This window comes from Alosa alosa, chromosome 12 (assembly GCF_017589495.1).
Source record: "Alosa alosa isolate M-15738 ecotype Scorff River chromosome 12, AALO_Geno_1.1, whole genome shotgun sequence".
Classification (NCBI taxonomy): Eukaryota; Metazoa; Chordata; class Actinopteri; order Clupeiformes; family Clupeidae; genus Alosa; species Alosa alosa.
In genome coordinates this window covers 3,033,164-3,046,668 of record NC_063200.1, presented here as the reverse complement: position 1 = coordinate 3,046,668, position 13,505 = coordinate 3,033,164, and the positions used below count along the sequence as shown (strand labels likewise).

Sequence of the window (13,505 nt, the reverse complement as noted above, 5' to 3'; positions counted from 1 at the left end):
CAGAGGAAATAGGAACAGAATCTGTAGTCTTAATAGAGCCAGATTGTATGCTTAAAGCCTGAGACAGAGTATATAGTTTAAAAGTTGAATTTAGATGGATGTTGATAGACAGAAAGTTGAATGGATGTTGATAGGCATATTGTTTAATGGATGTTGGTGGATAGTTTAATGGGTGGATGAGTGAATGGTTTGAAGAGGATGAATGGATAGAAATTTGGATGGAATGTGCCTTATATCCTTGTAGAATGGAGAGACACAGAGAGAGTTGGCCTAGTTAAGCAGAAAGCAGTTGATACAGGTGCAATCAGTTTAACTGGCCCTTTGATGGGTCCTAGTAGTGAGCAGCTGGAAGTTGATACAGGTGCAAATCAAGTTAATTAGTCCATTGTGATGTCATAGTGCTAATGCAAAGTCTATGGGGAAAAATAAGCTTTTTTTTTTAATTAATATCTCAAAAAGTATAAAGTTTACAAAAGTGAAAAATACATTCCCCATGTGTCCTTTTCAAGACCTACGTTACAAAGTTTGAACGAAGTTTCTACGTTAAACGGTTCCAGCTGAATTAGATGCAGAAATTTGGTGGGGAAGAAGAAGAAGACGACTTCGGATAACAGAACAGTGCATTTTCATGCACTGTAATAAAGCTGCCCACATTACTTTCCAGTATCGTCTTTTAAAATGCACGTAGCCACACGATAGGCCTACTTCTTATGTTGCCTGCTATTAGGTTACCGTTTGCATCAGCCTAGTTCAAGTTGTCGCGATGGTCCTTTACTTGAAGGCGAGCTTCAATGTAGAATAAGGGTCAACTCTCAACAGACATGATGAACTGTAATAAGAATAATAGTTCTATAGATTTCAAGTCAGCAATACTAATTTGCCATAAAATAATAATAACATGTGCACTTAATTGTCCAGAAGGTGGCATAGTTGTGCGCGTTATTTTCCTTTTCGACGCTTCGCCTCGATGCAAGTGTTGCACTGAAATGTGTTCCTTTTTTTGGATCCATACACTTTGGTTCCTGTCTTCTACCTGTATTGTTGTCTCCTGCCCCCAATTTGCAGTGACACTGACTTTCAGAGGTAGGTTGTTTTGCCTGTCTTTCCTTAAAAACAATGTGCAAGCATGATTTCGTGCACGTTGATCCAGCGATCATATCAAACTGCCTCTCACAATCGTTTGCCTGTTTCTTCAAACTTTGACATATCATGTGATTTGAAATTGACCACTCTGTGCATGGTCAGTTACGCTACTGCAGAATTGATAGACTCGGCTTTTCGGGCCTTTTTCTGGTGTGACGATGAAACAGGGTTAGAGTCCAGCGGCGCATATCATAGACATAATATACATAGACGCCGCATCGACCGCTGCTCCCTACTAGCGCTGACGAATTTCGTGGACCGTCATCCACTCCACTCAGTGTAATCTGTTTGGCCGGTGCAATGAGCTGTCAGCACACTTAATTAATCATATCTCACTGAATACCGAACAGATTTTCACGCGGTTTTTTTTGCTGCAAAGGTCATACATGTAGCTATGATACAGGCCACATTGTTCGAAAATACAAAATACAACCAATAGTATGGTAATGTTAAATCTTACTTGTGAAAAGTAAATCCCCCAGTATGGTTTTGAGCAGGAACATATGCTACACATGCTGTCATCTTTGTTTTTCTGCTGCAACGCAATGAGGAGTATGACAGGTCCCAGTTTTCTTGTTTCCAGCACTGAATGTCTATGTATATGTCTATGGAGCATATACCATGTTCCCAGGGTCCAATGCTCCTCACTGAAGAATGTCGATGCGCATTCCCGCTAACTTTGTGAGGGCTGTCCCAGTGTGAGATTGTGAAGTGCATGAAGGCTCACGCTCACCCTTTCGGTGTCATTTCATAAGTCGGTAGTTATGCACTTTACCCAAGATAATTACAGTGCATGAAAATGCACTGTTCTGTTATCCGAAGTCTTCTTCTAATTCTTCTTCTTCTTCCCACCACATTTCTGCATCTAATTCAGCTTTAACCGTTTAACGTAGAAACTTAGTTCAAACTTTGTAACGTAGGTCTTGAAAAGGACACGTGGGGAATGTATTTTTCACTTTTGTAAACTTTATACTTTTTGAGATATTAATAAAAAACAAACTCATTTTCCCCATAGACTTAACATGGGCTGATGACATCACAATGGGCTAATTAACTTGATTTGCACCTGTATCAACTTCCAGCTGCTCACTACTAGGACCCATCAAAGGGCCAGTTAAACTGATTGCACCTGTATCAACTGCTTTCTGCTTAACTAGGCCAACTCTCTCTGTGTCTCTCCATTCTACAAGGATATAAGGCACATTCCATCCAACTTTCTATCCATTCACCCTCTTCAAACCATTCACTCATCCACCCATTAAACTATCCACCAACATCCATTAAACAATATGCCTATCAACATCCATTCAACTTTCTGTCTATCAACATCCACTATCTAAATTCAACTTTTAAACTATATACTCTGTCTCAGGCTTTAAGCATACAATCTGGCTCTATTAAGACTACAGATTCTGTTCCTATTTCCTCTGCCCACAACTGTTTCAAAATAAATGTCCTCACTATAATAATTCAATATTAAATAATTTAACTATTTAAACTACTCAACTATTTAACTGTTTAGACATTTCAACTGTCAGTTGTTATCAACTATGACTCCTGCCAACTGTTTCCAAATAAAAGTTTGTTTTGCATTTTATGGTAATATACAGTATGTTTATATTTTCATGCACTGGTAATTTCCTCGAAATTACATTTTCTAGTTAATAACAAATCATAATGCTGTGGCGTGAAACACATTTTAACAATATGTCACAGGTAATGTCCCGTCCTATTCAGTTATCAATGGATATCCGTAAAGTCTTGAAGGTTCAGGGCTAGACCTGAGAGGGGACATAAGAGATTCAGCCATTAACCCTTCTTTGGGTCAGGATACATTTTAAGTTGAAATATAAATATATATATTTATATATAACCTTGCGCTCTGTGCCAAGTACCGGTTGCTTTGCTTCACCCACAGCGTCCTGCGGAAAGATGCGCTACTGCAGCACCCGAGGAGGAACGCAGGGATGGGACTTCAGACAAGTGCTGTTCTCCAGCTACGCTCCTGATGGGGGCATGTTCATGCCCGAGACGGTGCCCACACTGACCGCCGAGAGGCTGCGCTCCTGGGTCCCCCTGTCCTACCCCGAGCTGGTCTGCGAGGTCCTCTCCCTCTTCATTCCGCAGCAGCTGATCCCGAGGACAGACCTACAGGGTGGGAGGCCCGCAGCTCTGTGTTCTAGACCAAATCGACACAGACTGTCCGGCAGCTCTGTGTTCTAGACCAAATGGACAGACTGTCCAGTAGCTCTGTGTTCTAGACCAAATGACCAAATGGACAGACTCCTGTAGGCTCAGCATTTACAGAAGGCTGTCGGCTTTCAAGGCTGACTTGACGCAAGACTGACCAAAACAAAGGTTTTTTTTTTTTGCAGAGACAGGACTCAAGCGCATGCTTGTCACACTAAAAGCGTGATCCCTGATAGTGAATGTGCATTTTGCATAGCCAAAGTAGTCCTGTAGTCAAAGTAATCAAATGCACAAGAATTGGCAACGATCCTGCATGATTAGTTCACCAAGTGACTGACTGAAATGATAGGTTGCTTCCATGTAGCGCCGCTCTGTCAGTAATGGTCATCTTGTGTGTCATGATTCTCGTCCAGGCCTTATTTCAGATGCGCTGTCTAAGTTTGCGGTGCCTGGGGCGGTCAGCATAGCCAAGCTGAAGGACGGTCTGGACGTCCTGGAGCTTTTCCATGGGGAGACGCTGGCCTTCAAAGACCTGGCCATGACTTGCACTGTCCGGATCCTGGAGTACTTCCTACAGAAGGAGAGCAGAAGGGCCACTGTCCTCGTGGGTAGGAGACCAGCATCATTATTTATGGGGCCAGTGTCCTGACCAGCATCATTATTTATGGGGCCACTGTCCTGACTAGCATCATTATTTATGGGGCCAGTGTCCTGACCAGCATCATTATTTATGGGGCCAGTGTCCTGACCAGCATCATTATTTATGGTGCCAGTGTCCTCGTGGGTAGGAGACCAGCATCATTATTTATGGGGCCAGTGTCCTGACCAGCATCATTATTTATGGGGCCAGTGTCCTCGTGGGTAGGAGACCAGCATCATTATTTATAGGGGGCTGTTGTTGTTTAAACTACATCCGTTTAAATATATTAAAAAATGGTTCATGGCAACTAGTCATTGATAATTATTAAATATGTATTAAATATGTATAAAAATGTAATGCTACAATTGTGTTGGACATTGTGTTGGTAGGCTTTTGCTTAGTTTGATGCATTGCATACCCATATATTTTCCTCAAACATAGTATTTTCCTTAAACCTCCTCAAAGGTTCAACCAGGTCAGCTTGTTTGACAGAAATTTGGCCTGTATTTCAAACACCCCCAAATATGTTATAATTATGATAATGCTTTCTTCTACATCATAGTTGTGACGCATTACAAAATGCCCTAGCGTGGTCCAGTGTCCTGTCTGACGCATTACACAATGCCCTAGCGTGGTTCAGTGTCCTGTCTGACGCATTACACAATGTCCTAGTGTGGTCCAGTGTCCTAGTGTGGTCCAGTGCCCTGTCCACCGTAAGATTTTGTTATGATGTATTGAAGTGGTGTAGCTTTAAAACTGAATATCAATCTAAGGATGAGAAAGACCAACGATTGAGCCAACGATTGGTGTTTTTCCATTCGTTGGTGCTAGTTAGGGATATAACGATTACCGGTATAATGGTAAACCGCGATAAAAATGTTGACGATAACAATTACCGTTTTCATTTCAAATATCATAATTATCACGATTGATTACCGTGGTGTTGAAACCGTGTGTTTAATCCTTCCCAGCTTCATCCGAGCCTGCTTTTGACATACAGTAGGCCTGCAATGAAACAAAACTGGTACCCTACTGATTCTGATGTCTAATTGATGGATTTAACTGAGATTCGGATTAGGCTACACCTGCTTTTAAAAGGCGGAACATTTTCACCTCAAAACGTACACTGCATCATGTAGCCACAAAGTTTGTTTCGGCAGCCAGGATGTAGGCCTATGAATGTGAATGAAAATATGTCCTTCTTCAGCAGCAATAGGCCACCTTAAAATGCACCAGAACAAAGGGATCACATCTACTCAGTAACAACTATGAGCACCCCCAGGTGAAAATGAGTTCCGGCGTCCCTGGTTAACTTTTGATAAGGTTTTGCCCATATTTTAGTAACATAGTAAACACTGTCAAACTTGTTGAAACTATTTCAGCTTGTGTAGGCCTATCAGTGTTTTCTGAACTTATTGAACACACTTTTCAAAATACAGCGATAATACCAAAAACCGTGATGATTTTGGTCACTATAACCGTGAGGTTAAAATTTCATACCGTTACATCCGTAGTGCTAGTAAGTCTGCTCATTAAGAACATACGCTTATCCAACATAATCACATATTATAAGTTACACAGGCATGTATGCGTATAAGTACTTACTCTGACCGTGAGACTGTCCAGGTGCACTCCTACCCCAGGACCTTTACACTATATTCATTTCATTAGCAGGCAGCATCCAGAGCTATGTGTAGGCATGACTATAGCTGTTGGATAAATGTGTTTGTAAATGAGGCGTGCACTGAAGGAGAGGTTTTCAAACGGCTTATCCAGTGTTAGCTTATGCTCATGTTGTGTGTGTATCCATGGGTGTGTCTGTCTTTCTGTCTAAACACTGTGCGTGTGTGTGTGTTTGTCTGTGCATGTGTGTGTGTTTGTCTGTGTGTGTGTGTGTGTGTGTTTGTGTTTGTCTGTGCATGTGTGTGTGTGTGTTGTGTGTGTGTTTGTGTGTGTATTTGCCTGTGCATGTGTGTGTGTGTGTGTGTGTGTGTGTTCCTCCCTCAGGCACCTCAGGGGACACGGGCAGCTCTGCGATCTGCAGCGCTCGTGGCCTGCAGGGAGTGGACATGGTGGTGGTGTTTCCCCGCGGCCGCATCACCCCCGTGCAGGAAAGGCAGATGACCACCCACCTGGAGGACAACATCCACGTGCTGGCAGGTGGGTGACACTGCACCTACAGGTCAAAGGTCACAAGTGATATCAGATCCGGTCACCAGGGAGAATGGCCACTGATGATGTCACTACAGTTAAGATGACCTTTGGAACGCCTAGAGAATGATGTCATGTCAATATTGCTCAGGTCATTCTTCCCAAAATCATCATGTTAAGCCGACTAGACTTTAGCTAGTCTAGTGAAACAAAAAATAACCCTGGTGGTTTGTTCAATGATTTGTTGCTTGAATGAAGGAGTAAAATGTAAACATCTGGTGAAGAAATGGTGTTCCCTATTCATGACAAATAGCATATGCTAAATGCATAGATCTGAATATTCAATTAGAATAAACCATTGATCGGAATATTCAATTAGAATAAACCATTAATCTGAATATTCATTTAGAATAAACCATTGATCGGAATATTCAATTGAATGTAAAAGTTGAGGAGCTTATTGTTGCCACATATCTTACATGTTTAGCCCATCCCTGTTTGGCCATGACCTCTTGTGTGCATTACCATGTGTGTGTGTCTGTGTGTGTGTGTGTGTGTGTTGCTGTCACCACAGCGGACGGTACCTCAGACGACATTGACGTTCCGCTACGTCGGCTGTTTGCTGACCAGCACCTGGTGCAGCTGTACGGGCTGATGAGCCTGAACTCGGTCAACATGGCGCGCATCCTGGTCCAGCTCGCCCACTTCCTGTACGCGTACCTGCAGCTCAGCGGCGTGGACAAGACCCGCGCAGGTGACGCCATGCCCAGCCTGGAGGTAGTGGTGCCCACGGGTGGGGCTGGTAACATCGCAGGTGAGCGCTAGAGGTGGTGCCCACAGGTGGGGCTGGTAACATCGCAGGTGAGCGCTAGAGGTGGTGCCCACAGGTGGGGCTAGTAACATTGCAGGTGAGCGCTGGGGAGGTGGTGGTGCTCACAGGTGGGGCTGGGAACATTGCAGGTGAGCGCTGGGGAGGTGGTGGTGCTCACAGGTGGGGCTGGTAACATCGCAGGTGAGCGCTAGAGGTGGAGGTGCCCACAGGTGGGGCTGGTAACATCGCAGGTGAGCGCTAGAGGTGGAGGTGCCCACAGGTGGAGCTGGTAACATCGCAGGTGAGTGCTGGGGAGGGGCCATCTCATATCTTTCATCATACAGCAGCAGAATGATGAGAACTGTTCATCCCAAGATATTAACAATGTAGATATATATGGGCATATTTCCAAGATATTAACAATGTAGATATATATGGGCATATTTCCAAGATATTAACAATGTAGTTATATATGGGCATATTTCCAAGATATTAACAATGTAGTTATATGGGCATATTTCCATGTGTGCTGCAACATTGGCTACTCATATGAAGAGCTGGAACCAGCGGCGAGAATGTAGAGTTTAAAATCCCTGATAATGGACAGGATTAAGTTTTATTTTGTTTGTGTTTACATGGCTGTTAAGACTGCAAACTGATGTGACTTGTGGCCATGAAGATGGTAGTGAATCATATATGTAGCTATGATAGTGAATCATATATAATTATCTATGGTAGTGAATCATATGTGTCTATGGCAGTGAATCATATATATGTGTCTATGGTAGTGAAACATATATGTATCTTTGATAGTGAATCATATATATGTATCTATGGTAGTGAATAATATATGTATCTATGGTAGTGAATCATGTATCTATCGTGGCAGTGTTTCCGAACATTTTTTTTTTTTTTTTAACAGTGGCAGCGCCCTATTAAAAACTGGTCGGGTGTCACTCCCGGGATGTTTTTTTAATTCTAGTTGCTAATCACACCATTTAGCCTAACATGACTTGAGAGGGACAGGATTCAGGAACTAAGACAGGCTCATCTTCTGTCTGATGTTGACAAACATGCCTAGCACATGGAAGCTCTTGATTGCGCATGCCACTACTAACGTCTATAAAAATGGTACCTCGGATTAGCATTGCTGTTTATTCTTAAACTGCAATTTTCAGCAGCCAGCGGAGGGCATTTAGCCTACTATGCTTACGGACAATATTTTGCGTCTCCCCTAATTCTGAAGCAGTGGCACCGCTAAATGAAGAGGAAACACTGAGAAGAAGTTAATGCTTTAAATAGGCTACATCAATACAATATATAATATGTGAACTGAAACTAGATGGCTATGTGAACAGCAGCCAGCAGGGGAGGATACATCACAGGTTTATTTAAAAAGCAAATGTGCGTCTGCCCTGATTCTGAACCGTGGGGGGCCGCCATGCTGAAGTAACCGTAGAGGAAGCACTGGGTAGTGAATCATATATATGTATCTATGGTAGTGAATGCTAGCACCTGCATGTCAGGATTTGTACTGTTATACAGCAAAGAATTCCATAAAATATTGAGATCTACTTTTACACTGCCTGAGTGAGTATGTCTGTACTAGTTATGCATTACATTTTATATGGAGTATGTCTGTGGTAGTTATATATGGAGTATGTCTGTGGTAGTTATGCATTACATTTTATATGGAGTATGTCTGTGGTAGTTCTGCATTACATTTTCTATGGAGTATGTCTGTGGTAGTTATGCATTACCTTTTATATGGAGTATGTCTGTGGTAGTTATGCATTACATTTTCTATGGAGTATGTCTGTGGTAGTTATGCATTACATTTTCTATGGAGTATGTCTGTGGTAGTTATGCATTACATTTTATATGTGGTAGTTATGCATTACCTTTTCTATGGATGGGCCCTCCATAGCTAGGCCTCTTATCTGAATGTTATGTGCTGCTTTTACTGTTTCTCTCTGTGGAGCTCTGTTAATGCATTTGTTAAGGTTCTGTTCTATGTTCCATTCTCTGTATGTGTGTGTGTGTGTGTGTGTGTGTGTGTGTGTGTGTGTGTGTGTGTCAGCTGGATGTATTGTAAAACAGATGTTGGTGCCGATACAACTCGTTGCCATGGTGAACTCTAATGACATTTTGTGTCGTGCCGTCCAGAAGGGTGATTTCTCCATGGCAACCAGTGTCAAGCAGACCATGGCCCCGGCCATAGACATCCAGGTGCCTCAACTCTGTACCTCCATACTGCCACTGTATGTGTATGAATTTACACTGACCATTGTGAATGACGTGTGTGTGTGTGTGTGTGTGTGTGTGTGTGTGTGTAGGATCCTTACAACATGGAGCGTGTGTTGTGGCTTCTGTCAGGGAAAAATGGACCACTGGTGAAAGAGATGTTTGAAGAGTTCCAGAGATCTCACCACCTCCCCCTAACAGAGCAACTCCATAAGGAGGTGTGTGACGCGCACACACACACACACACACACACACACACGCACATACAAACAAACATACATACACACACACATTGTATAGACACCATGCATGGAAAACACACACACACGTTGATAGTGTTGGCTTATGTTCTTATGTCTAACCCTCACATCATTAATTGGTGTGTGGTGTATGTGTATGTGTGATGTGTGTGCGTCTTGTGCGCATGTGTATGATGTGTGTGTGTGTGTGTGTAATGTGGCGCTTGCATGTGTATGTCTCGCATGTGTGTGTGTGTGTGTGTGTGTGTGTGTGTATGTGGCGCATGTGTGTATGTGTGCAGTGCGGCACGATGTGCATTGTGGTGTGTGTGTGTGTGTGTGTCTGTGTGTAAAGCATGTGTGTGTGTGTGTGTGTGCAAACAAGCATGTGTGTATGTGTGTGTGTGTGTGTGTGTGTGTGTGTGTGTGTGTGTGTGTGTGTGTGTGTAGCTGAGCGTGGCCATGTGTTCTGGGAGTGTTTCAGATGAGGGCATAGTGGAGGCCATGCGGCGCTGTTGGGAGGAGAATCGCTACCTGGTGTGTCCACACACCGCCGTCGCCATCTGGCACCACTACCACTCTCCGCCATCCGGGGGGGTAAACAGGTCAGACACACACACACACACACCACACATACACACACTCATTCACTCACTGAAACCTGTACACGCACACATACACACACACAACACACTCACTTACTCACTTACTCACTCACTCACTCAAACCTGTACACACACACTTACACACACATAACACACTCACTTAAACCTGTACCCCCCCTTTTCCCGCTCCTCAGGTGCTACATCGCCACGGCGTCCCCAGCAAAGTTCCAGGCTGCGGTGGAGAAGGCTGGGCTGCCCCTGGAGCTACCGGAGGAGGTGAGGGCGCTGGAGTCCAAGCCCACCCGCTACACACACCTGCAGCAGGGGGAGGACTGGGAGGCCCAACTCAGGGAGCGCATCCAGGCCGTCGCCTCGGCCCGGGCCCGCGGGTCACTCTTCTACCCAGCCGAGGAGAGACCATAGATATGAATACCTGGGATGTCGATACCTACAGTATGGGATGTCGATACCTATGGGATGTCGATACCTATGGGATGTCGATACCTATGGGATGTTGATGTCTATGGGATATGAATACCTATGGGAGAGTCACTGATCTGAACCAGGCAGGAAAGAGCAACCTGTCTGGGGCGGCCATCTTAGATGAAGGATTTGGACTTTCAGTAGCACTTTTATTCAGAATGAAATGAAGGGAAAAAATCAGGCAATTATTTTTTTAATACCATATTTCATGCACAGCGGTAATTAAAAGTGTATCATAAAATAATGATGCTTAATATGTTAAATAAGAGGAAGGAATGGTAAATGATAGGTTTGCAGATGTGTAGGCATGTACAAGGAATTAAGATTTTGAGGCGTTTAACTGAAGGCAGGGCTGTCTCAAACCCTTAGGGATTGGATGTTGTAGTGTTGGTCTACGCCCCAAACCCTCAGGGATTGGATGTTCAGGGTTCCCACGGGTCCTTGAAATCCTTGAAAGTTTGTGAATCTGAATAAAAAAAATTCAAGGCCCTTGAAAGTTTTTGAAAATAGACATAAATAAATGGAGGTCCTTGAAAGTCCTTGAATTTCTTTTTGAGGAAAAAAATCCATACAATTCCGTCCGCTTATTAACATGTTTCCATTATTTCGCCACCACTTCTTTTGATATCCTACAGTATGCGTATGCCTGATTTACGTTGGTTAGAACTACACAGCTAGAGTGATTTCTGCGTGTTTGCCGCATGTAGTGTTTGTTGCCCAAATATTTAATGTAACATATTGATGAATAAACCAACAGGTTCATGGTAACGAGTTTATTTCAGCTCAGTTTTATGCAAAATACAAACATGAACAATAGAATAAGTCTACCATCTGTCATATGACCAAAATAAAAAAAAAAACTGCTAATGAGATATCCTTGGTCTGTTGAGGTAACATGATTTAACCATGCCCAGCTTTGAAATTTATCGACACATTAGGTCCTTGAATTTGAGGATATTGGGCCTGGAAAGTCCTTGAAAGGTCCTTGAATTTGATCTTAACTAAGGTGTGGGAAACCTGATGTTGTAGTGTTGGTCTACGCCCCAAACCCTCAGGGATTGGATGTTGTAGTGTTGGTCTACGCCCCAAACCCTCAGGGATTGGATGTTGTAGTGTTGGTCTACGCCCCAATCCCTCAGGGATTGGATGTTTGGCACTGCAAGCGAAGGGCCTCTCCGTAACTAGTAACTTGGCCCTCTCTCTAGTATTCCATTTTGCCCGCTCACGACAGGTCCGCTAGATCAAGGGCCATCCGAAACCAACTCCTGTTTAGTGGTTGTGTCTTATAAACCCTCCAACACCAAGTGAACACTGATGCCCCAGCACGTCACAAACACTTTATACAAACGTGAGTACACCTGTAAACAAATCCATGCATAGCACACCTGTAAACAAATCCCTGCATAGGTTGCGTCAGAACCTGTTTCCACTAGGCAGGGTGAAGTTCATCCCAAAGCTGAGTGCGATATTATATATCCCACACGCCAGTGAGTGGGAGTGTGTGTTCTTAGATGACATGCAGGTCATCTGATTGTGTATCTCCCTGTTTCAGGTGTGTGTGTGTGTGTGTCATGTGATTGTGTACCTCCCTGTATCAGCAGTGCCCTTTGCCTCTGTATCACTATATAACTTTATGTTTTTATGGGTGCCAGTGAACCCTGGGAAGCAGTGTGTGTGTGTGTGTCAAGCTGTGCGCATGGCAATCTGCAATGAAAATCACACTCTCAAATATCACACACAGTGACCGTGATTTCAGCACACGTCCATGTGTTCTAAAGAGGACTGTTTTTTTTTTTTTATGTTCTTTTTAGGAAGCTGTGTGTGTGTTCTTTATGGACCCTAGGAAGCTGTGTGTGTGTGTCCTTTATGGACCCTAGGAAGCTGTGTGTGTGTGTCCTTTATGGATGAGGTACTGGGCTCTTCATTCACCACAACTTTCCTGTTGAACATCCGTTACATCATCAGTTGGTTTATCTTGAAAAATCAATCATTACATGCAAAGACAGTCAGTGATAATTATGATCTACAAGCCTTATTTTCGTTCACATGACTAGTATTCCCGTAGGCTGGTAATGTTAAACACTTTGGATGGCTGCTACTCTAATTACTATTTGATGAGGCATTACGTAAACAACTGTGTTACCATGATAAAGATCTGAGACCTGATCTGATGATGACTTCTATGTGCATCAGATTAGATTTGCTATCTGTACACAACTCTGAATATGCACAGATTTGAATTTTGTCTATGAAGGTATTATAATACAACTTGCATAAATCAGATATACTCGGGAATACACTTTTTTCAGAACTTGCAACACATTAATTTGGGCTTATCTATATTTTATTGTTTTATGCTGTTTCTGATTTCTGAAGGTTTTATCACTCATCAGTGTTCATACAACTCTGACTTACATTGGATAAGTATGTCATTATGTTAAAGGTTTGTTATGCTTTAGCTGAACACTTTAAGTTGTATTTTGCTTACTTTTTGCAAAAAATGCTGATAAAATGTGAAGCTTGATTTATGCAGTCGGGTGAAGATTTGTCTCACTATCAGTCATGCCATTAAACATTGCAATCTAATAAACATTTAAATGTATACATTTCATTCATGTATAATTGTAAATATAAATAAAAAGTGACTTACAAAAATGAGGAATAACATTCAAGCCACATTGCAGTGGAGACCTTCGATAAAATGTAATACTTCAACGTTAAATACTATTACCAGAGGATGAAGGGTGCAGGAGTATAAGTAGTCAAAGTGTAGTGCAAGGAGCTAGTGTAATGCAAGGAGCTAGTGTAGTGCAAGGAGGTAGTTGAAGGTGTGTAGTGTCGTGCAAGGGAAGTGTGATAGGAGAGGAGATACTCTCGGAAGAGTTGGGTCTACAAGAGCATCTTGAAAATAGAAAGGAACACCCCAGCTCTAGTAGCACTTGGTAAGTCGTTCCACTTTAGGGGACTACAATACAACAGAAGTACATACTCAAGATATC

The 13,505-nt window shown here is 42.9% G+C and overlaps 1 protein-coding gene across 1 annotated transcript; it reads left to right on the top strand.

Moving 5' to 3' along the window:
* Window positions 1–961: 961 nt before the first annotated feature.
* thnsl2 (threonine synthase-like 2) lies at window positions 962–11,045 on the top strand. Its single transcript, XM_048259783.1, has 9 exons — window positions 962–1,083; window positions 3,062–3,298; window positions 3,747–3,941; window positions 5,981–6,133; window positions 6,699–6,938; window positions 9,016–9,164; window positions 9,272–9,397; window positions 9,869–10,023; window positions 10,218–11,045. Exons 1-9 carry the CDS (start codon window positions 987–989, stop codon window positions 10,444–10,446), a joined length of 1,581 nt encoding a protein of 526 aa, XP_048115740.1. The 5' UTR covers window positions 962–986; the 3' UTR covers window positions 10,447–11,045.
* Window positions 11,046–13,505: the final 2,460 nt, after the last annotated feature.

What these genes read in the sequence shown, in the direction of transcription:
- thnsl2 (XM_048259783.1), top strand. Translation starts at nt 987, where the DNA reads ATGTGTTCCTTTTTTTGGATCCATACACTTTGGTTCCTGTCTTCTACC. An exon ending in CAACATCCACGTGCTGGCAG is followed by an intron (nt 6,134 to 6,698) that starts GTGGGTGACACT and finishes CTGTCACCACAG; the next exon opens with CGGACGGTACCTCAGACGAC. An exon ending in CCATCCGGGGGGGTAAACAG is followed by an intron (nt 10,024 to 10,217) that starts GTCAGACACACA and finishes CCCGCTCCTCAG; the next exon opens with GTGCTACATCGCCACGGCGT.